Below are 24,608 nucleotides of genomic sequence, written 5' to 3' on the forward strand. Positions count from 1 at the left end.
TGGGCGGTGCGGAGACAGGGACAGCGACAGGGCCTCTGTAAAAACCACTGCGCAGCGGTATTTATCCGGATCCGCCACGTACGCATAACTGATATGCGAACGGGTCGTCGGGAGCGGGTCACGTCGGGAGCGGGTCGTCGGGAACGGATCATTACGCGCACGGGTCATCCATCCGCAGATCTGTTACGCGCACAGGTCGTCGGGAATGGGTCGTCGGGAACGGGTCGTCGGGAACGGGTCAGTCCGCTTATCTATTACACGAACGGGTAGCGACCCGTTCGCAGATCTACTGTGCGAACGTGGCGGAATCTGAATTCGGAATTAACGGATGGTATTGATTTAATTCTTATTTATTAGGGTGGTACATAAAAAAAAAACGGCTCAAATCCTGCTGCATGTATACTTTTAAAGGAAGGTACCTTAATCCAGATAAGATCTGCTTGATGAGAAACGGACGGGCTGGATCAGCAACGATTATCTTTAAAATGGTTTTAATCTGGGCCACACATGAGAATCGGAAACAGATCGTTCGATTTATATCACACGTTCCAAAATCCTCGTATTTGTTCCTGCTATTCATGAGCTAGAATTGGAAAGCAGCAAAAACGATACTATTCAACCGAATTCGGCTCACCTCTGGAAATAAATGTTCGCAGCAGCAATGGTCAATGGCAAAGTTCGTAAATAGAATGAAATCTAAGGGAACTTTCGATCATTGATGCCAGCTCGCCGTGATCCACTCGTCTCTCTTCTCAAGTCTCAAGGACTCGATCCTTCCTCCCCAAATACTTGTCGGTAGACCACTTCTTTTCTTTATAACTTGTATGGGCCTACATGTCGGTGACAGCTATCGTGCCAGGCAGTAATAAAACGAATTCATGAAATATACTTCTCCAATTATTATCTCTCTTCTCCTCGGCCTCAAAAAGTCACATAAGCATCTCCAATAATCTCTAGCTATCTCCCACAATCTCTCGCTCTCGCTCCCTTTTACCGCTAGCTCGTTCGATCTCGATTGGAAAGCATGTCGTCGACCTTCAGCGGAGATGAGACCGCCCCTTTCTTCGGATTCCTCGGTGCCGCTGCTGCTCTAGTCTTCTCATGTAAGACTTCTCTTTTGTCAATCGTTTTTTTTTATCAGGAATTAAGTATTTCGATTGAAGATTGAGTGTCTCGATCTTATACTTAATGGGAGTTAGAACATCGGCGCTGTCTTGTTTGATCTGATGATTTGAACCAATAAATCAAGATCTAAGGTTCCTTATTTCCAATTCCTGACAGCAACAGGTTATTTTTTGGATTTATTTTTTACCAATTGTTTATTGATCGATGGGTCTGAGGTTTTGGACTTCCGATCAAAGATCCAGTGCTACTCCCTCCCTACTTGAAGGCCCTAAGACCCATGAGTTGCTTGGCAAATAGCATGAGTTGATCAAGATTTTAGTTGAACTGATCACTAGCGTTCTTGCTTGATTGAATGATGTAAGGTGTTGACCTAACATAGACTTACCTTGCCTTTTACCCATTTTACCATTGCTTGAAATGGCTCTCAAGTTATTCATAATCAACACAAGTGATGTTTTTTCTACTGTCTCTTTGGTTTTTGTGGGACACACTCATGAGGCTTAGCACAGTGTATCCAAAGATTTACATATTCTCTAATTAAACAATTGACAAATTAATTTATTGACCTTGTACTTTCTGTTGAAGGTATGGGGGCAGCGTATGGGACGGCAAAGAGCGGTGTGGGAGTGGCCTCAATGGGAGTGATGAGGCCTGAGTTGGTTATGAAGTCCATTGTCCCAGTTGTCATGGCTGGTGTGCTTGGTATCTATGGCCTGATCATTGCTGTGATTATCAGCACCGGTATCAATCCCAAGGCCAAGTCGTACTACCTCTTTGATGGCTATGCTCACCTCTCATCCGGCCTAGCTTGTGGCCTTGCTGGCCTCTCTGCTGGGATGGCCATTGGTATCGTCGGTGATGCTGGTGTTAGGTAATTCCTTTTTTCTTCAATAGTAATTCTCCCTTTTTTTTAAGAACAGTGCAGTTTCCATAGTTATGTTCAGTTAAGAGTTTATTGGGGATACGAGTGGGCATATTAGTAGAGGTCCTACTGGTGGTCATTTGCTCATTGATGTTCTTATCGGTATTGCATGAAGTGGTCATAGGATTACTGCATATGATTTATATTGACATGAGAGGTAGGAATATGTGAGTTTGTAATTAGTGAAATTGGCTAGTATTTGAAATTTTGGGCCATGTTTTAGCTTCCAATTGGTCAGCTATAGACAAGTTTTGTCATATTCGCAGTCTTCTGTTGGCATTTGTAACCTTCATCTGGCATATGATTTCCTTCTGGAGCAATTAATTCTTTCATTGGTGCTAATTTTGTTAGGGTCTTTTTTTAGTTAGAAGAGCTGTAAATAATAACAACCAACTTATTCCTGAAAAAACGAAAGCAATGATCAGGTACTAATTTTAATTATGATCTGTCACTGCAGGGCAAATGCACAACAACCAAAGCTCTTTGTGGGAATGATTCTCATCCTCATTTTTGCTGAAGCGCTTGCTTTGTATGGCCTCATTGTCGGAATTATTCTCTCATCTCGTGCTGGCCAATCCCGTGCTGATTAGACCAAATCCCTCTCTCTCACTCTCTCTTTTTCTCTCTCTCATATGATTTAGATCGATATTGTTTATTTTGTTTGGTTTATTTGTTGGTACCATTTGGTAACCACAGAGTTCTTTTTGTTCCTATTCATTTCTGGATGGTAAACACTGTTACCTGCTGAATGTGGACAGACGGGTGATTTTATGCTGTTGCCGCATAGTCTTTGTTAATGTTGTAGTGTGGTGAATAACAAAACGATTTTGCTGCTCCTATCCATTATTGTTCTATATATCTTTTATTCACATTTATTTATTTTCATATTTAATAAAGGAGTTGCTGTTATTGAGATTTACAGTAGGAATATTTGAGTGTGATAAGCAGTATTGTTAGTTGTAGTCTACTGATTTTTGCCTTCGCTTGCAAAAATGGTTTGTTCTGTAACATTTGATATCTCGACTGTTTTTCTTCATTTCTGTAGCATCCAATACTTGAATAGCAAAGAACTGTTTCAACTCTCATTTTCTTCATTTCTGAAGCATAATCCAATACTTGAATAGCAAAAAAACTGTTTCTACTCTCAGCAAAGAGAATTTTAAATTTATAGAAATTAGTATTCAATAATAAAGAAAAACAAAAGAGGGTTTTTTTTATGGTATAAGATGATTCTGAAAAAAAAATTATGATTCAAACTTTGGAACCGTTTTTTTTCTTGGATCAAAGTGTTTATCTTTTTTTCTGAAAGAGTGGTTTCTTTTTATATATATATAAATGTATACTTTCGGGATTTTTATTTTTTTTAACGTAAAGAGTGGTTGATTTTTTTTTTCTGAGAAAGTAAACATTTTGGTTTTGAAAAAAAATATCGGTTTAGACTTTAGAATCTGGTTTCAAATGTTTTTTTTCTTTCTTTTTTTGGGATCTATCTATGCCATCGAAAAACCCTGGTACTATTTTCCTTTATATTTAATAATAATTTCTATAAATAAAAAAAAAATTGTCCTCGGCATAGGCAATGCCCCAAATCGTAGCACGGATTAACATGTCTGTGTAAGATACATGGCGTCCGTGTTCCCCGATGTATCTATGCCCGAATTTTTTATAAATATCAAAAATTTATATTAAATTTAAAAAATATCCGAATGACCTGTGTTTTCGAAAAATATCTATTCTGGAATTTTTTTTCCGGAATTAACCTCTAAAACCGGAAAAACAAATTTATTAAAACGTTATGTAACGTTTTGCTCTGTAAATTTGATCAAAAATAGCGATTGTTTGAAGGCTGGATTCAATTAAAACGTTATAATGTTTTGATAAAATGTTACTAACGTTTTATACACTAAATTCTGCGTTTGATCACTCTTTCCTGCGTTTTTCACCAGCTGAATCGTTATAACGATTTACCAAAACGTTATAATGTTTTATCCAACAATATGAGGGTCTATTAGCAAAAATTATGTGTCTCTTTCTCTCTCACTCTGTCCCTTCTCCTTGCCTCTTGTGTGTTCCGCCAAAGAAAGAAGAAAAGAGAGAGAGAGCTTCCCCTCCCTCCAAAACTCACCAAAACTCCCGTGAAATCGAAGGAAGAAGCGAGAAATTGGTTGTTTCTCTCATCTAGCTCTCCCATTCGGTATTCCCTTCTCTCATCTTCTCCCTCAAAATCCGAATTTCACCATTGTTAGGGTTTTTCGTTTTAAACTCGAGATTTGTGTTTGAATTGCTTGTAGACTAGCTCCTTGAGCCTCCTTGGTTGTTTATGTGTCGATTCTTTTCCCGATTTCATCTCGATTTTGGATTCCCATTTCTAGGGTTTTTGGTACCAAATCCGAAATTGGGAAATGCTGTTGATCGATTAGGCTAATCTGACCAAATAGACTTGTAATCGGTAAACCTCTCTCTCAACCTTGGTATAGAGCGATTAATTCAATTTTCGACCAAATTAGGATTTAATTAATCGGCAAATTAAATTGTTACGAGAACCAAAATAGTGAGATGGTAAAGGAATTGTGTATGGTCTAGAGGACCCAAACGTGAATATGAGAATTGATAAGAGATGTTAAGTAATTAAGACCAATGAAGAAAGGGTTGACACTAAAATATATGAATTTCGTTAAGGAAAGTATAAAGAGATTAATACAACTCAAGCAAGCACTCGAGCAAAGGTTAAGCGAAGGATACATGTAATATAGGTGTAGGCTCGGTCGAGCAAGACTTTACGGGACATTTCGAGACGTCTGATCCATAACTAAGCGGTACGTTCGTCGTAATCAGGTGCGGGATTCTTGGACTTGTTTGATATTTCATTTTCAGGAATTAAACTGTTTATTCATTTGTCATGTTGAATGCTTAATTGTTGCATATTTTGAAATTCATGTTGTATATTGATTCTTGCACAAATGAGAATGATTTGAATTGTTCGGTTAAGGTTATTTGGCATGTTGGTATGGTTATTAATTGATTAGTTCTATTAATTGTTCTATATGTGAATGAATCTGCCAGGCCGACCTGTTTAGGTGGCTGGATAAGGTGACAGTGACCTATCCGTTGACCTATTTCTGAATTTGCCAGGACAACCTGTTTATGTGGCTGGATAAGGTGACGGTGACCTATCCGTTGACCTGTTTCTGAATTTGCTAGGCCGACCTGTTTAGGTGGCTGGATAAGGTGACGGTGACCTATCCGTTGACCTGTTTCTGAATTTGCCAGACCGACCTGTTTAGGTGGCTGGATAAGGTGACGGTGACCTATCCGTTGACCTGTTTATGAATTTTTGCAAGGCTAATAGCTGACTTTGATCCTATTTGAATGAAATTGCAAAGTTGAGCAGTATGGCTGACTTTGATTCCGTGTGAATGCATTTGTAAAGTTGAGCTGTATAGCTGACTTGGAACCAGACCTTAGGAAATGGTTAAGCCAAACAGCTACAGATGGGTGTCAGATAAAGGGTCCAGCTCGGTGGGACGTCTGTAGGTGTCAGTAACCCTACAGACGAGGGTTTGATAAAGGGTCCAGCTCGAAAGAACATCTGTAGTTGTTACAAGCCCTAATGAGTCGAGTTAAGCCAAATATGTATTGTGTTTGAAATTCATCTTGGAAATTCCGTAAACTGTGATTCGGTTTATTATTTGTTGTCGAGCATATGCATTCCTTTTTATTATGAATATGGATTGATTTGAATTGCTATGGTTTGGGTTTCATTTTTGAATATGGAGTTTGATTGCAAGTCCAATAATCTAACTGTGGCAAATTCGCACTGAGAATTTATTCTCACCCCCACCCTTTGGGTCATTTTCAGGTTTATTACACGGATGTAGTGAGATGATTCTGTATTGCGTATGACAGCATAACCACACATAATTTGGGATTTGGGTGGTTGAAACTGACAGGATGCGAGAGACAATTCTAAATTATAGTTTGTCGTAGTCTGTCAGATAAATCTTGTAAGGAATATAGGGATGTGGTGAATCTGTAATGGTGTTATTGGTAATGCATATAAAAGATCCACTGCCTTGCGTATATATGTCTTAATAAATATACGCGGCAGGCTGTTATATCCGGGATTTGGGTTTGTGACATTTATAATTTAAATATATAATTATTTAAATTTATAATTTATAATTTAAATATTTAATATTTAAATTTATAATTTATAATTTAAATATTTAATATTTATAATTTATAATTTAAATATTTAATATTTAAATTTATAATTTATAATTTAAATATTTAATATTTAAATTTATAATTTATAATTTAAATATTTAATATTTAAATTTAATTTATTTAAATTTATAATTTATAATTTAAATTTATTTAAATTGAGAAGTATTTAATTTTTAATTACTTAATATATAATTATTTAATTTTTATATATATAATTTTAATTTATTTAAATTTAGAAGTATTTAATTTTTAATTACTTAAATATATAATTATTTAATTTTATTAATTCTAAAATGATTTAGAATTGTGTGAAAATTTATATTGGAGGGGAAATCCAATACAATGATGACGGGGTCTATTACAGTACCCGAGCTAAATACTCATTACCGCTAACTATCAACCACAGTTTTGATTATCTTATGAATGAGATTTATAAATTAGTTGGGTACAATTCTAGCAATGCAAATCTGGAAATCCATACCAGATTTAACATGTCCACTGATGGCCAACGTGACTACCAATTAGTACCGGTAATGAACCAACAATCATTCAAAATGATTTTAGGAATTGTCTCGTCTTTTCCACAAAGGTTACCGGTTCTGGAGTTATATGTAGAATTAGAACCGAACTATACCAGTCATATACCTGAACCTCGATCCCGACCTAGTACCAGTCGGAATCCTGTGGATCCCGACCCAATACCAGTTAGATCCCGACCTAGCACCGGTCGGTACTCTGTGGATGTAACAATGAGACCCTGACCCAGTATCGGTAGGAACTCTGTGGATCAACCAGTTATACCCCGACCCAGTACCAGTCAGAATCATGTGGATCAAGACCCAATACCAGTTAGATCCCAACCTAGTACCGGTTGGCACTCTGTGGATATACCAATGAGATCCCGACCCAGTTCCAGTGCGGTCTGCAGACATGTACGTGATTATTCGCATGTACCTGTGGATGCAATTGATTCTGATAGTTTGGCGAGTGGAGATGAGATGCTCTCCGGTGAGTCGTCGGGTTCCGATGATGATATCGGACAGCCTAACCAATCACAACCACAGTCCCGTCAAATACAATCCCGTCAATCACAGTACCCGATTACTGGTCGGGAAAATATGACACATCCGGTTGACAGTTTCAATGACATATCCGGTTTTCGGCCTGCGGATGTCAATTTTTTCGGCAGCTAAAAAAAACATTCGATAATCCATTGGCTAAGGGTGTAGTTTATGAGTCGAAAACAACTCTAAGGATAGCAATAAATGAGTTTCATCTTGAAAAGAATTGTGAGTGCATGGTTCTTAGGAGCGAACCTAGACGTTACGAGGTGGGGTGCAGAGATGCTTTTTGTAAATTTAAGGTGTCTGCGAAGCAGAACGGTCTTTCAGAATCTTGGATTATTACCAAACAAGCACTTCCCCATACGTGCACAGTATCGACAACACGTACTGATCATTGTCAGCTTACAGCAGAGATGGTTGCCCTTGCGATTGATAAGGCCATTAGAAGGGATGTGTGCTCTTCTATAAATCATATTCGAGATATTATCATGATGAAATATGATAAGGTAACCCCCAAGTACAACAAATTATGGAGAGGCCGTGAGCTTGCTATTGCAAATCTATTTGGGAGTTGGGAGAACTCGTACAACTTGCTTATTCCACTATTGGAAGCCATCAAGAGAAACAATCCAGGAACTAAGTATTGTGTGATGTCGACCCCGATTGACAAAGAAACTGATAGGTACTTCCACAGAGCGGCATGGGCATTTGGAGCGTGTATTGCAGCGATAAACCCCACAGACAACTCACATCCTCCAGAATAACTGTAATTTATTTAACTTGTCAGTATGGAATTCAAATGAAAATAATTTTCAATTAATTAATACATGTCATCTCTCCGAAGGGAAGATGAAAAATGTGCGTCTCCGGACGCCACCGCTCGACAAGTCCGTGAATGAGGGCCGCATCGAGGGCGATATCAGGCAATTTCGCGATCTGATATAAGCCCATTCGAATTAAAAAGGGTGCGTACCTCTCATCATACTCGCATTTGTGCCGATAATGTCTCACCGTTAAAATATCCTTACTCTAAATTAAGAAAAAAATCAATTACAATATAATTTGATTACTTACAGAGTTATGAAAAACAAAATAAATAAATGCTTATCTTCTTAGATGCTTCAGATACTCTATGACTGCCGTGAATTATCCACAACAAGGGGCTAAATCTATGCTTAAGTACTTGGTTTGCCATACTACAAAATTCGAACAATATGGTAAATCACCTTAAATTTTTCTAAATTATTCTACACCATTTTGTTATTAATAAAATAATTTTCTAAATTAATAGGGTAATTTTCTGGACAACTTTGGTATTTTCTAAATTATTGTATACCATTTTCGAATTAAAATAAAATTATTCTACACATTTTGCTATTTTCTAAATTATTCTACACCATTTTGGTATTTTCTAAACTATTCTAGACCATTTTGGTATTTTCTAAACTATTCTAGACCATTTTGGTATTTTCTAAATTATTCTACACTATTTTGGTATTTTCTAAATTATTCTACACCATTTTGGTATTTTCTAAACCATTTTAAATGAACTAATTAATTATTTTTTAATTAAAATTAAAACAATATAAATATAAAAACCTGAATCGCAGATCTGATCGATCAGACAGTCAGAGCTCTGAAAGGGACTCGAAAAGAAAAGAGATTCCTAAAAAAATTCTAAATTAATCTAATAATCTTCTACATTAATAGGATAATTTTCTACACCATTTGGTATTTTCTAAACTATTCCAGACCATTATCGTGTTTTCTAAATTATTCTACACTATTTTGGTATTCTCTAAATTATTATAGACTATTTTTGTATTCTCTAAATTATTCTAGATCATTTGGTATTTTCTAAACTATTCTAGACCATTTTGGTATTTTCTAAATATTCGAGACTATTTTGGTATTTTCTAAATTATTCTACACCATTTTGGTATTTTCTAAATTATTCTACACCATTTTGGAATTTTCTAAATTATTCTAGACCATTCGGTATTTCCTAAATTATTCTACACAATTTTCTAAATTTCTAATTTTTTTGGACATTATTCTAAACCATTTAAATTTAAATATTTAAATAAATAAAAATAAAAATAAAAACATACCTTAATTCACGGCACAGGCTGGATTGAAGAGGGGTGAAGAAAGAAACAGAACCAGCCCCGCTTATGTAGGCCAATCCCGAGTCCGGAATTTTTTTTTTCCGGATTTGGGAGCTATTTCCGGACTCTAAAACCGGATAAATTTTTTCCAGAGTTAGAACCGAGTTTCCAGAAAAAAAAAAATTTCCGGTTTTAGAGTTTAATTCCAGAAAAAAAATTTCCGGAATGGGTACTTTTAAAAAAAAATCCGACGATTCGGATATTTTTTTAAATTTAATATAAATTTTTGATATTTATAAAAAATTCGGCTCTGCTCTATGGTAATCACAGCTGGAGCAAAACTAGGGTGTGATGAATAGATCCATATTTTTTTTTTTGGTGATTGAAATACGAAAGATAAGCTAAAATTCAGTAATTGCATTCTAAATTATTGAGCTACTGTATTCCAAATATTTTAATCTAATCAACTAATGTCTAGTAGGAAAGGACCCATCACCCTGGATGCCAAGGGGTTTTGAATGGGCATCCGTTTGATATGTGTTAAGATTTGTGTGGACAATTTAGACTCTTGTGATTGAACGAATATTGAATGTCGAACTGAACTTTTATCTGGTTTCCCATGGGAAACCCCGCTCCCACCATGTTTATACGACAATGCGAAATGTACAAATTTGCATTTTAATGATTTTTTATATTTTGTTGAGACAGATATTGAACCGATTTTTTTATTAATAGAAATAAATAAATAAAATTTGAAATAGGGTAGGATTTGGTGAAATTTTGAAAAATAGAAAGAACGGAAAACTTGCTAATTTAAAAATGGAAAAATTTCTTGGACATGATAGTTGATCAAGCCATATTTGTGATGAAATTACGTAGGGATTTGACTTAGGTTTTGTCTTGTTTTTTCACATTTATGTTTAATTAATTAGTAAATTTGCTTACTAGCCTGAATTTATGTTTTGATACAAGAATCATATTCTGGGGCTATTTTACATCATATGGAGGAAGAATCGGGTCAATCAGAAAAGCGTAGCATCGGTTCTAAGGCTCTGTTATGGGCCATATGAGCCCATACATACTCAAGTCCATTACGGACCAGGAGATAGCCAAATTCAGCAGTGACTGTATGGGTACGGTCCGTATTTATGATGCTTTGATAGGAGAAGATATCTTAGATTTACTTTGTATTTTTCTTTTATAGTTTAGTTGAGAGGAGTGTTCCGTGGCTAAGCATATTTTCTTAGGGCTAGGCTATAAACCTTGTTACTTATGATGCTTTGATATATATTTTGGTTTGATCATTGTTTAGCCTTTTGTCGTTTGATTTCTTTTGCATTTTATGTTCAATCTATCTTGATTTTGCTTGTTATTCTAGACCGCCACTGTGATGGCTACACATGGAAGTTAGTCACTATTAGATTAACTGGATTGGGAAAAGAAGAATAAAAATACTAGACTATTATGGGAGATCTTAATAGAATAAGCCAATAGTCGAATCAACAAAAGTATACATAGGAGTCTCGGCATTCGCAGACGAATGTCGCATTATCGTGCCTTACCATGGGGACATCCTATAGGATCAATCCAGGGACCTAGTCAAGTGAAGGTTGTGACTTTGGACTAATCACAGATCTCTTTGCACTTTTCAAGTCAAGCCTTAACGGGAATGTTTGATTAGTAGTGTAGTTGTAACAGCGAAAGCGACAATCACTGTGTTAGAATTAGAAATTATCTTACAACAACTGAAAACCAACATCAAACAAAGTAATAATCAAAGCGGATTGAAGTAACAATGGTGTGCGGAAACTCTAGGAATTAACATCTCCTATTTTACTACTATATTTACTTTTAATTTTCTTTAAACACAAAGTTTGCATCGATCTTTGATCACCAACAACTCTCAATTTTTGATTTTGTCTAGCCTTTCAAAGGGTTGTGATTTGATTGTTCAAGACCCTAAACATTATTCCCTGCAGATCGACACTCGATTATACTACTCGATAGGATTATACATTTGTAATATGATCTAGTGCATCCGAGTTTATAAATTTAAAAGCACTGTGAGACATTTCGTCCCATAAATAGTCCATCCCGTTCAATACTGTTCATAATTTATTCTTCTTCTATTGTTCTTCTAATAAAAAAAAATGGAAAGTACTGGACAGGATGAACTATCCCTTTCATGATTTTTTTAATTAGCGAGTTCATATGGTTAGAGACGAGATTAACTAGACTTGATGGTTTATTCAGTCCAACGGAAGGAATAAACCATCCAGTTCTTCTTATATTTCAAAATTTCACCAAATCATACCCCTATTTTGATATCTTAGTTATTTATTTACTTTCTATTAATAAAAAATCGGGATATAGAGGTGCTTTTTTTTTCAATTACTCTATCATACTTATCATTAATATATAATAATAATGCTAGATTACTCTTGATTTACATGCCTTAGTAAAATATTTTTTTGTTTCAACTTAGAATAATTAAAAAATAGATCTGTTTCGATGTACATTATTTTAGTGAAGAAAATTTTGAAATTGATTTGACTATCTCATAAACCAATGGCGAAATAAATAAAAAAATATGACCTGTTACATTTTTTTTTCTAACAAAGATATTTGTTTCGATGCACATTATTTTAGTGAAAAAAAATTTCAAATTGATTTGACTATATATAAACCAATATCGAAATAATATATATATATATATATATATATATATATATATATATAACCTGTTGCATTTTTTATGTAACAAATCTTATAACTTTGAATTGTAAGAGCATCTCCAACAGTGATTGCTTATGGATTGCTTATGCTGATGTGTCAATTGTTTTTGTAATTGCTGGGTTGTATGGCTATTGCTTATTTAGCAATTGTTGAAAAAAATTGCTTAATAAGAAATCTTTTTCTAAAGATGAGTTGGCCAAATGTTTAATTCTTATTAGTCAAATGTGTAATTCTCAATTGTTGGGTTGATTGCACCAATGTAAGAGTGGATTGCTTAATTTTTAAAATTTTCATAATTGCTAATTTAGCAATTAATTTCAATTGCTGAATTGGAGATGCTCTAATATCCAAGAGATTATGATTTTATTTTATTTTATTTTAGAACTTTAAGAGAATGGGACGAGAATATTTCCTTGGCCAATTTTGATTCTCGCCAAACATATGTTGGATTAGGGGTGGCAACGAATCAAACCGAATCAAACTTACTCTAGTTTGAGTTTGAGTTTGAATAAGATTCAAATCGAACTGGGTTTGATTTGTTTTCAATCGAACTAATTTCGAATCGAATTAATTGCGAACTACACATTTTCAAATCAAAGTCAATCAAATTACGAACTACAAATTTTTTTTGGCAACCTTAGTTATACCGATAGTTCATGCATTAGTTTTATTCTCGCGGAACAAAATTTACACGGTTTCCTTGTACCTTTCACGAATTCACACTAATGAATTATTGGTCACTTCAAGATTTTATTACATTTTATGCTGCTGGATTGATTAAAATCATGGCATGGACCTAGTTAAATGGAACTTACTCCATTGTTAATTTGTTACGCTGCTGAAACATTTTTCTATTATAAGAAGTGTTCTAAATAGCGCGCTATAGCGGCCTTATAACGTTTTTGGACCCTAAACGCTAAGCTATGGCATAATAACGCGCTATTTGAGCTACGGACGCTATAGCGGTAATAGCGGTCCGCTATAGCGGTAATAGCGGTCCGCTATAGCACATAGCGTGTAGCGCAAATAGCGCCCGCTATGCAACATTTGATGTTTTTTTTTCAATTTATATGAGCTTTAAATAAAGACTCAAATTGGATTTTAACCGTAATTTTTTTTTTCAATTGATGTACTAAGCTTTATATTAAACTATTAAATATTTAATGAGAGATCCATCAAACAAAATCAAAATAAGGAAGCTACAACGCGCTATGCAACATGAGCTTTTTTTTTAATTTATATGGGTTTTAAATAAAGTCTTAGATTGAATATATTAAGATATTTCTTGAAGTAACAACATGATACTTATTATACAATAGTTTGAATATTTTGAATATATTAAGATAGTTAATTATGCCATGATGTTTAGGTTATTTTGAAATTTAAATAGAAAAAAGATAGATTATGTCATGATGCTGAATATATTTTGAATAGAAAAAGATTGATAGTTTATGATATTAGTATTACTATGGATATTTTGAGTCGCAATTTGGACTTTTTATTAGTTCAATATGAATATTATAATTTTTTAATCAATTTGATATTATTTATTGTTCTATGAGATTTAGATAATGTTGATATTTAGTACAAATATATGATATAATTTTTATAAAAATAAGAAAACGCTATGTAGCATAGCTTTCGCTATAGCAACGCTATTTGCTATAACTTTTTTTGTAGGCTTCCCGCTATGACGCGATAAACGCTATTTAGAACCTTGATTATAAGTTATCATTATATTAACAATTTTGAGCTGTGATATAAGTTAGGTTCTTGCATTATTAAAGATTAATGGTTAAATCCATTAGTTGTACTATTTGAGATTCGAACCTAAATTGTTCACAAATCAATTTTGAACGAATTATACCCAATTTGAGTTTGATTTGAATAAGATTCGAACCGAACTGGTTTGATTTGTTTCAGAATGAACTAATTTGAAATCGAACTAAACTCAAATCAAATTCAAATCGAATCACGAACTATGAATTTTTTTGCCACCCCTATGTTGGATGTATAATAACTTTAATAATTATATTAAAATCCTTTTCAGAATTTTTTTTTATCAATTAACAACCGTTTGATCAAATTGATGATAACTATCGATATTTTCTTTGGAGTGAGGCTATAATATTTTAGATCTTCGTTTTTTTTTAAATTCAAACAGTTAATTTAAAGCGCTCAATATGATCTCCATATAAAAATATATTCAAAAACCAAATTTTACATTTTTAAAATTCTTGTTACTATTTTTTATAGGTAGAAAGTCACTTGATTTAAATATTATGAATTTTCGAATGTGAATTTCTACCTATCTAAAGAAATAGTAAAAAAAAGTTTAAAATTTGGCCACAAAGTACATTTTAATGCGGTGATGACGTTGAGCAGCTGAGGTTGAATGTTTAGACTCTAAAAACAAAAATATAAATATCAGAGTTCGACCGATCTGCACTTTACAAAGTAGCATGGCCTCACTCTTCTTTGGTGTACTAAAAACACCCAATAATTTATCGATTTTCATAACTGAAGAACCGGTAAATGCTTTTTAAACCTTGGGCACTATTAGATGACATGTCACTATGAACCTTCCTATGAGAAGATAAATCTTCTTCCTTCGAGCACCAAATTTATTTTTCCTTAATAGCATGCAACCATAGAGAAGATAAATCGACTGATATCGTTCACCTGCAACTTTCATGTCTTCCCCTAGCCAATCACTTTTGTAGTGTGGCTAAATTTACTTATCAGGCTGTCGTGGTTGTAACCTGATGATAAACATTACTGTAAATTGCATCTGAAAAAGAAAGAATTCATGACCAAAATCCTTGAATGATTCATATTTCAGGACCACCAATTATTGCCAGCAATAAAAACCTCAAACAGAGTGAATTGGTATTGACTCTACAAAATCCAACTCTTAAGAAAAGGATGCCAAAACGAGCAGTCCTATCCCAGTACAAGGTACGATAGAACATTACTTCACTGGCACAAGAACAAAATGATTAGAAGCCCAACAGAAAAAACAATGTAACTATGCAATACTAGCCTATCACAGCTAAATGATTTAAGAATATAGCTTTTTCAAATTATCAACATATGCCTTTTTTATAACTTCTCTCTTCAGCTTGAGTGCAGCAGTAACTAGGCCAGATTCTGGAGTCCATGGCTCCGATAGCAATTCAATTTTGGATGGGATTTCAAACCTCTCCAGTTTAGCTTCCTTGGCAGCCTAGGTAACAAAAGAAAATATTTAAAGATAATTTAGGTTCATAATTCATGAAATTCTACAAACAAGTTTTTGTTCTTTCTTTTAGCTACAAGATGGTTGGACTCAAGATACATTATGCAATCGAGTATGATATCAGTACTTCATAATCATTTCCTTCTGAAATTATGTTCATGCTGAATTATAACCTTTGGAATGGCCAAATACACCTAATCATGAGAACTATTAGTGAAGAAAATATATCGAAACATCAAACCAAATTGCCTATAACTACTCCAAATGTGTTGTCATAAAGAGATGCCCTACCACTTCTAGGAATATCTAAAGCATTTATATGTTCAATGCAATGTCTCAGGAACATGCTCGAATTTCTTGACAGATGGCCGAGGTCAACAAAATCAATGACCTTTATAAAGCACAACACAAAAGTGTAGCAGTATGCTGAATCAAATAAGTATTAATTTTGCATGCAAGAGGAGGGAATTTGGTGAGAATCTCTCACAAACATATTAATTAGTACAACAATCCAAATGGGAAACATAACAAAAATAGAACCAAAATCGAAGCCAGACAATTAAATTGGAGAAAGTAAGGTGCACAAACCTTGACCAGTGAGCTCTGCACTTCTTTAATGACCTCCGGCATTTTACACAACTCCGAAATATCACTGTAACTGATCCCTTGCTTGGAAGCCCAGTTTTCTAAGGCGTGGTGAGAAGCTACTACAAGGGCAACACAAAAACTGTTGAAGGGATCAGCATGGACCATTATGTTGTCTACATATGGACTCACACTCAGAGCTGCCTCTACCTGATGTTTGACAAAAAAGAAAAACAAAAATAATTCCCTTTAGTATACACAGAAATGAAGATAAAATCAATTAGATTGAATTTTTACTTTGCAGAAAATGTTGCTGATGAGAGCAGGACACAAACTTCATTTATTATATACATTATACATGGTACAATTCCTTGTTTTACATAGGAATTCTTGCTTTTGAATAATCGTTTACCGGATTTCAACAGGATGGAGATTTGGGAATGTACCTTTCCAAGAGAGACGTATTCACCATGTTGGAGCTTTACAATATCTTTCTTCCGATCAATGATTTCAAGGCAGCCGTCAGGGTGAAAGTGTCCAATGTCGCCAGTGTAAAACCATCTCATCCCTCTCTCATCAACCTTCTCAAAATAGAAGTCAAAGGAGTAAGATTAATCCCAAGGACGAACCATGAATGCTTTCTATTGCTGATTTGCTTCAATACTTGTTCCTATTAACTGAAAAAATACTTTGCAACAGCTTCTAACAAATTAAAATGAACATATAAATCTGCTTGGCTTGATTTTATACCAATTTGCACTGGAGAAAAAAATACACACTAAAAAACTCATTGGAGAAAGTGAAATATGTTATTTCCATCAAAACAAACCTTCAAACACGTGGGTGCTACATACAAGTACTTTTTTTTTTCTTCTTTTTTTTTTCACTTGTAAACATGCATTTGCTAGGTGTAATTTGCAAACATGGTATAGAACAGTTTTGCTTTTGGAAATTACCATGTAAACCTCTTCAGTTTTCTCTTCATTTTTGAAGTAACCAAGTGTTACGCTTGGACCACCAATAACTATTTCACCTCTGGGCATAGGCGAATCAGTTGTAAGATATCCACCTTCAGGCCAGTCAACCAACTGAAAATACATAATTCATGTCAATATCAGCCACAAATGGTTATCACAGGAAGCCAAAAGAAAAAGGGACAATTTTACTTGCCTTGACATATACACAAGGGAGAGGAGCACCGACACGGCCAACTGATGTGTCATCATACTCAGAAAATGCACCACCAGCACAAGTCTCAGTTAGACCATACCCTTGACCTATAGGTGCCCTGTTGCAAATTTCAATTAGCTTGCTAGCTTTTTACATCAAATGCAATTTGAAGAAACTAGAAAAAAATTCAACATATGCACCGGAGAAACCGAAAAAAGACAAGCTTCTCTTTACTGTGTAAGGCAGAAGCATCCAATAGAACTAAAATAACCTGTTATAAGTGTGCCAGTTGAATATTTTGTTGTAAATCTGAGACTAAGAATATCTCAAAGCTGAAATAATTTTTTGTTGGACATTTATGAATTATGTTACTTTAAAGCAATATTAATGTTTTTTTTTTATTTTGTGTGCATGCACCTGATACTGACTCCTTAATAGGATTTCTAAAACCCAAATCAATCTAGATTCATGTTCGGTTTTCCTAAACCAGCTTCACTCCTCACCAATTCTCAGAAAACCTTGTTTTAAACACGAAACGGCAAGATGCATAATACCAACATTACAGAAGGAGATGAAATTATAGTAAGAAATCCCTAATTTTATTATTCTATTACTTCAATCATGAACTCGCTTAGGGCATTTAACTCAAGAAAAGAACTTACCCGAGGCAAATGTTAATGAACCTTTGGGTATCTCCAGAGAGAGGTGCACCTCCAGACAATAAGAACCTAATGTGACCTCCCAAAATAGCACGCACCTTCTTGAAAACTACAAAATCCCACAGCAGCTTCTCTAAACCCCAGGCTCCAAACCAACTCCCATTTATTGCTGCAAGACGGCGCTGGTATGAAATGTCAAACAATGTTTTTGCCATACCACCCTTCGTATCCACCTGAAAAATAATATAGTTAATTCAACCAAACTTGCTCTAAAGTTAACTAAACTTGGTGACCAGCACAATATTGTTTTCAACTTGATGGCATGCATTTAATTTACACTAATCCAAGTTACATTTAGTTGCAAATATCTGAAAAAAAAAAAAAGCATGGTCTTAGTTGAAACTGAAATTTCCCAGGACACATTTCACAAACACCCCTGTCAGCATTAATTTATAACTGTATCTATTGCTTCTTCGCTTTATGCTCATATCCTGATTAGGGCTCATCAACACAGTTATAGTTCCTGGATACACAAAAGAAACATACAAGAGAATCAAATGATCAACAGAAGTTACTTTTTTGCGCACACCATCGCGAACCCGGTCAAGTATAGCAGGCACCGCAGTCATTAAAGTGGGTTTTAAAACAGAGGAATCGCCTTTTGTTCCTCTCTTGATCTTGTTTGATGTATCTGTTAGAGTCAGAGGTGTCCCATAGCCTATTGACGCTCCAGCAGCTATCATTACAGACTACAATAAAAATAGCTGGCAGTGTTGGACTTTGACTTGATAATCATCAATCAAATAATAAGTAAAATCATACGGAAGACTCCAATGTGAATGATTTGATCAGCAGAGATAGATTGAGAATAGAACCTTAATTGAATTGGATTAATATTACAAGTCGCAATCCAAAATTGGAAGCACTAAGGTTTGAGTTAACTGTGTTAGCTTTCATCGCTTAAAACATGGTAATTGCAGAGAAATGCTTAGATATAATTTAGAAATAAAATTAATATTCTCAAAACCTCAGCAGCCAGCTCGAGAATATGAGCAAGGGGAAGATATGCCAGGTATACATCCTTGCTACCAAGACGTGGTACAATGGTCATCACAGCTGAAACTGTGGCTAACACATTGCCATGTGTCATCATTACTCCCTACACCAAAAGTTAAATAATATTAGTGTAATTATACAGGATACGACATTATTTATATAGAATAATGTGCATGATTGAGTGCATAACATCAAAGGAAAAAGGAAATTTTCTAATGAATAAACATGCAATTTTTGGAATGCTACGTATGGACCATCAAAATAATATCTTACAAAAATGAAAAATATATTCTACATGCCTAAAATAACCCTCATTCACGGAGAGACACTCTGACAAAGACCTAATTTTGAAAGGAAAAGGCTAAGGGGTTATTCTCTGATTAAGTTAGGACTTGCAATTCAAGCTTTTCATGGTCATTTACTGAAAATGCCTACATATACAGAAAATATTTTCAGATGCCTCCTGCAAACCTAAAAATCTCACATATAGGCCACCAAATGCCACAAACACAGGAAACATCATTCAATGCACCCATCTTTCAAATTACCTTCTAACAATACCCAAATAATCCCATCGTCCTTGCTATCTCTACATGAAGTCATAAACAAATACAGAATGCTGCAGGCAATTTTTGTCTGTAAGTAATTACTCCTTTAAATAATGCGCATTGTACCTTTGGTAACCCAGTGCTGCCACTTGTGTACATTATAACAGCAACATCTGAAGCAAGGGGCATGACAGGTTCAACAGGGTTCTCTTGACCTAACTTCTGAACCTCCTCGAAGGAGGAGAGTTGCCACGAGGAGTTGTTCTTGGCCAATGAAACCTCAGCTGAGACACCTGCTTCATTGATGTAAATCACGCGTTTTACCGTGTCAAGCTGGCCACTTATGTCTATCAGCTTTTTCAATTCCTTTGGCCCACATACCACAGTTGTGACCTCAGTCTGAAATACAGAAATAAGGATATAATAAATTATAATGTGAACACAAACTGTGTTTGCAGGAATCTATCATTGTTGTTTATCCTCTTTCACCTAGTATATTAAGAATTCTGGGGTCTTTTCTTGGAAAGATATTTTAATCGGACGTGCAATGCATCTATGTTAGTGCATGTTTGTTTCAAAAAGGATTTAAAGTCATCACAATAGCTGCAAGGATAAGCAAAATTGAAACTAAATATGCCAAATAAATAGAACCAGAAGGTTTAGAACAAGAACCTCATTTAGTGAGTGACAGAGAGCACCTTCTCCCAAGGAAGAGTAGATAGTAACGACAGGGACACTACGCCTGAAGCATCCCTGTAGTTTTCAATAAAATGTTACTCAACATCAAAGTATAAAAAGAACAGCGAACAACTGAGGTCAATATAATTTTATTTCAACGGAGCAACAAATTAGGATAGAATAAAACTCATTTGTGTGCATGAATCTAAGACAAGATAAATTTTAATAAAATTAAATTAGCATATTCTATGGATTATCCTCAACTAATTTAAATCCCCAACATTTTTTTGACTGTGCATAACTATTTTCACCAACAACACTTCTGTAATAGAGTGATCAAATTAATACAACATACCTGAAGTGCAATTTGCCATTCGGCCCTTGTATCAGCAAAAATAGCAACTCTCTCATCATTACCATGGCCAAGGTGCACCAAACCAGACGCAAAGTTGCAGACGGCCTTAAAAGCTTCACCATAGCTTAGCCACTCGTACTCTCCCAGATGGAGCTTTTCAAAAGATTTCCCATCAGGTGACACCTCGATCTCTCTAGAGATCAATTTCCTCAACCCAAACAGGGGCATGTATGCAAACTTCTTGCATGATTGCTCAAACAGCTCAGCAAGGGTGGAGACGATTCCCTCCCAGTGGGATTCAACTGGCTTTTCAAAACGGTAGTTGCGAATCGCATAACCAGGCTCACCACCCACATCAACCGGCACCCCTCTTTTCTTGTTGTTCTTCCTGGTCCCGAGTAACAAAGAGAGTATTACCGGAAGAAAGATGCTGGCTAAGTACGGGTTCATTTTCAAAGCTATGAAGTTCCTTGTTCAGAAATTCTGTGAAGGTAATAAGTTATAGCTCAAATTAGAGAAAATGTTTAAAATTAGAAATATATGGAGGTAATCTTTTAGAGAGACGGAGCGAAGGGGTGGCCAGAACGCGCCCAGCCCCACGCCCCCGCATTCTACTGTTTGTGAAATATCTACCGTACTTAAAATTAGGACCTTCAACCCTAGCAAGCAATAGTCCATTGTAGCTACCAGCTCACGATCCGATCAGTTGGCGATTCCACTGGCCGTTTTTTAAGGAGACTTACCGTCAGAGTTACGCTGATTCTCACTTCTGGTTTGGTTGCAACTGATTCTTCAGATTTGATTTTTTTTTTTTTACCGATTCTTCACAGGCCAAAGCAAAGATAAATGTGATCGATTGATGATCAAAAGAGAGAAAACGAAGGAAAATGTTATGAAGTACACACCGTTTCTGAGAAGAGATCCGATATAGTGCTGTAGAGCAGGCGAACGATTTGTGGAGAGAATTAGAAAGAGATAGAGAGAGAGAGAGGAGAAACAGAGTGTGATTTTGAGATTTGGTATGGGATTAGTTATAATTGAGAGAGGGTAGCGGAGACGAGAGTCGAGAGCGAATCGCTGTGGTGTATGCCGTATGCTGTACTGTTGATCCGGGAAGAAAGAGCCAAATGAACCACTCGTTATTTTTCTCTCCGAAATCCGAATCGTGCCAAAAAGACTGTGCGATTCTCGTTTCAGTGGACCGACCCTTTGTCATCGGATTATCTGTGTCGAAAAACAACTTTCTTCCATGTATCGGGTAAATAACAAGACATCCGAGAAAAAAAAATTGTGCTGGGAAACAATAGTCTACATCAGAGGTAGGTAACAGAATATTTCTGTTTAGATCCGGGCCATCCGATCAAAATCTGAACTAATTCAATATGAAATACAAGGCATGGGATTCATTCAAAATCCGTACAGATTCTAATTGGATGGTCCGAATATGAATAGAAATAGAAATATTTTGTTACCTTATGTGATGTGAATCCACAACAAGTGGAATTGGGTAAAAAATTTATCAGAATAGTCCAGACTCCGGACTGCATGAAGTCGAAATCTGTTAAAATCTTTACACCTGAAATTCATGACAAAATTAGATTAAATTTCTGACCACTATTCAATTAACTATTCTGAAAAGTAAATTATTGAGGCTTCGTTTGTATTTATGTAGTGGCGATCTTAAAGGGCAGCGTCTTTTTCGTATTGCGTGGCAGAAGTATAGAGTATAGTACAAACAGGTGGCAATTTCTCCGTCACAAAATAATTTTTAGATTTTTTTCAAGTCCACCCATGCATTCAAAATTGCATGAACTTAACTGCATGAGATTTTATATGCAAAAGACTACTACATAAGCATGTGCGACCACATTTTACAACACTGTAATGGAGTGCGGATTGTGAATTACAATAATCGTTCTTGGAAGTACGACCTTGTTCAATAACCACTGCACTTTATTTAATGATTGAAGCTGAGTAAGAAAACAAGATAGAGCAAGTTATAATTTTTAAAATATGATATAATAGTATTATAACTATTATTACAAGAGAAGTAATCCACTTACAACATTTGAAAGTTACAACATCTTACAATAATTCGGTTTGTAATTTTTAAAGTTCAAACAATCGATTCAAACTGTTAAACATAATCTCTATAATAAAATGTGCTTGGAGATTAAGTTTTAAATTTTTTTACTATTTATTAAGTATCTTACAAAATTATTGTTTTTCAGTGGTCCAAAATTGTCTAAAAACAACAGTTTTGTTAGATACTTAATAAATAGTAAAAAAAAATCTAAAAAATATAAAATTTGATCTCCATAATTGTCTAAAAACAACAGTTTTGTAAAATAGTTAATATAGATCATGTTTAACGGTTTATTTTGAAAATTACAAAACCGTATTATTGTAAGATGTTGTAACTTTCAAATATTGTAAGTGGATCTCTCCTCTTATTATAAATATAAATATATTTTTAATTTTTTAAATATAACAAAAAAACAACATATTTTGTAAAAAGAAATTGGATCAAAGTAGACAAGTATCTCGTTCTGATTTTACGGGGCTCCGTCACTTTTCAATAAGCATTATAACTGAGCTTTCTCTATTGAGTAAATATTTTCTGATCAGGATCAAAAAGTACGAACTTATTTTTGAAATATCGCCTCATGGCACACTTATTTATTATATAATATATATGTTTAATTATTGTATAATACAAATTTGTCTATTTCCACTAAGACATAATTGTTTGACAATTATTTTTAAACTTTCAAACTAGTTTTAAAAACCTCTAAATATATATACATGCATGATATAAGACGAATACACTCTTGTTATTTTGAACTTCCACAATTATTATGATTTGTATACTTCAATAATATTAAAATGGTATGTCGGAGCCGGCTCCCTCATGAAACAACACGCGTGTTGATTATATATTGTGACTTCCGTGTTTCGTGTCGTGACTAGTTTGTTGGCAAAAAAAAAATACGGCATGACACCGTTAAAACAGCATGAAAAACGTCATGTTTAATTACGAGACATCTTTTAATATTAATTGTTCATTTAAATATTCAAATAATTGTTTCGCATTTTTTTAGGAACTTTTCTGAATTTTTTCAATAAATAAATTTAAATTATGAAAAAAATAGTCAAATTTGATCAAACATGATCGATTACGGTACAACTTGGTTACAACGTGACTCGCGTAGTATTTTGATCACAGCATGGCACATAAAAAATGAATTTAATTACGACGGCACAATATTAAAATTACAGTGTATTAGTCACAATACAATATGATTTTTCAACTCTACCTGATGCTATTCTTAATGGTATTTGAAACTCACGTCGATAATAATAAGAAAGTTAATGATAAAAAAAAAAAAAAAAACTAGATTAACAGGTCTCAGCTCTGATCATATTTTAGTGACTATCAGAATGCGAACATGATTAACCCTCTGATCGGAAAGGTGAAGGGAGCGACAAACGCGAAATAGAATTAGAATCGCATGTCGCGTTCGTGATCGGAAGCGAAGGAGAACCTAGAGAAGAGTTCAATTTACGCGACTTTTCGACTCTCAAATCGCGTCAGCAAATCTCCGCCAAAACGTAGGTATTTGGCGAGAATTGATTGTTTGCTCGTGAGAAGACCTGTCTACCCTCTTCGTTCTTCTCTTCCTTCGTCAACTGCACGGTGAAATCGATCTCCTTTCTTCACATCAGGAGGTCCGACGAGGTATTGAATTGTTTTCTCCAAACTTGTATCGTTCTTTAGTAAATTTTTTTTTTCAATTTAACATTCATTTTCTTAGTTCTGTGAAACCCTAACAATGACAATTTCTGTAAATTCAACAAATATGATGGATGGTTTTTTTTCTCTTGAAAATGAATTCTACTCACTTGTAAAAAGTTTCCGATCAGAAAATTTCAAATCAAAATCATTTCTATTCATCTCATTTTAATGAAATGAACTCATTTCTTATGCTCCGTTGTTTCCGATCAGAGTGTAAATTGTTCAAACTAGAAAAATTGATATGTGTCGAAATAGGGAAAGTATTCCAAAAATTTGAACTTGAAATCATGTCAAATTCTGATTGTATGAAAAAAAAAATAGTCCACATCCGACGGTGATGG

At 34.7% G+C, this 24,608-nt stretch overlaps 2 protein-coding genes across 3 annotated transcripts; one reads left to right on the forward strand and one right to left on the reverse strand.

The window, feature by feature from the left end:
• The first annotated feature begins 845 nt into the window (after positions 1 to 845).
• LOC144545931 (V-type proton ATPase 16 kDa proteolipid subunit) lies at positions 846 to 2,884 on the forward strand. Its single transcript, XM_078294486.1, has 3 exons — positions 846 to 1,103; positions 1,711 to 1,996; positions 2,505 to 2,884. The coding sequence occupies exons 1-3, from the start codon at positions 1,025 to 1,027 to the stop codon at positions 2,635 to 2,637; spliced, it is 498 nt and encodes a 165-aa protein (XP_078150612.1). The 5' UTR covers positions 846 to 1,024; the 3' UTR covers positions 2,638 to 2,884.
• Positions 2,885 to 14,992: 12,108 nt separating this feature from the next.
• On the reverse strand, positions 14,993 to 21,609 carry LACS9 (long chain acyl-CoA synthetase 9). Of its 2 annotated transcripts, none has more exons than XM_078294494.1 (12): positions 21,377 to 21,609; positions 20,472 to 20,954; positions 20,111 to 20,191; positions 19,565 to 19,837; positions 18,862 to 18,993; positions 18,410 to 18,583; positions 17,838 to 18,067; positions 17,176 to 17,293; positions 16,962 to 17,093; positions 16,452 to 16,586; positions 16,009 to 16,215; positions 14,993 to 15,408 (listed from the first exon to the last, which is right to left on the reverse strand). In XM_078294494.1, exons 2-12 carry the CDS (start codon positions 20,919 to 20,921, stop codon positions 15,244 to 15,246), a joined length of 2,097 nt encoding a protein of 698 aa, XP_078150620.1. In that variant the 5' UTR covers positions 20,922 to 20,954; positions 21,377 to 21,609; the 3' UTR covers positions 14,993 to 15,243. The 2 variants fall into 2 exon arrangements, with proteins under 2 accessions (XP_078150620.1, XP_078150624.1); XM_078294498.1 differs by having other exon boundaries at positions 21,215 to 21,458.
• Between the last annotated feature and the right edge of the window lie 2,999 nt (positions 21,610 to 24,608).

Source organism: Carex rostrata, chromosome 2 (assembly GCF_964058835.1).
Source record: "Carex rostrata chromosome 2, lpCarRost1.2, whole genome shotgun sequence".
NCBI classification, from domain to species: domain Eukaryota; kingdom Viridiplantae; phylum Streptophyta; class Magnoliopsida; order Poales; family Cyperaceae; genus Carex; species Carex rostrata.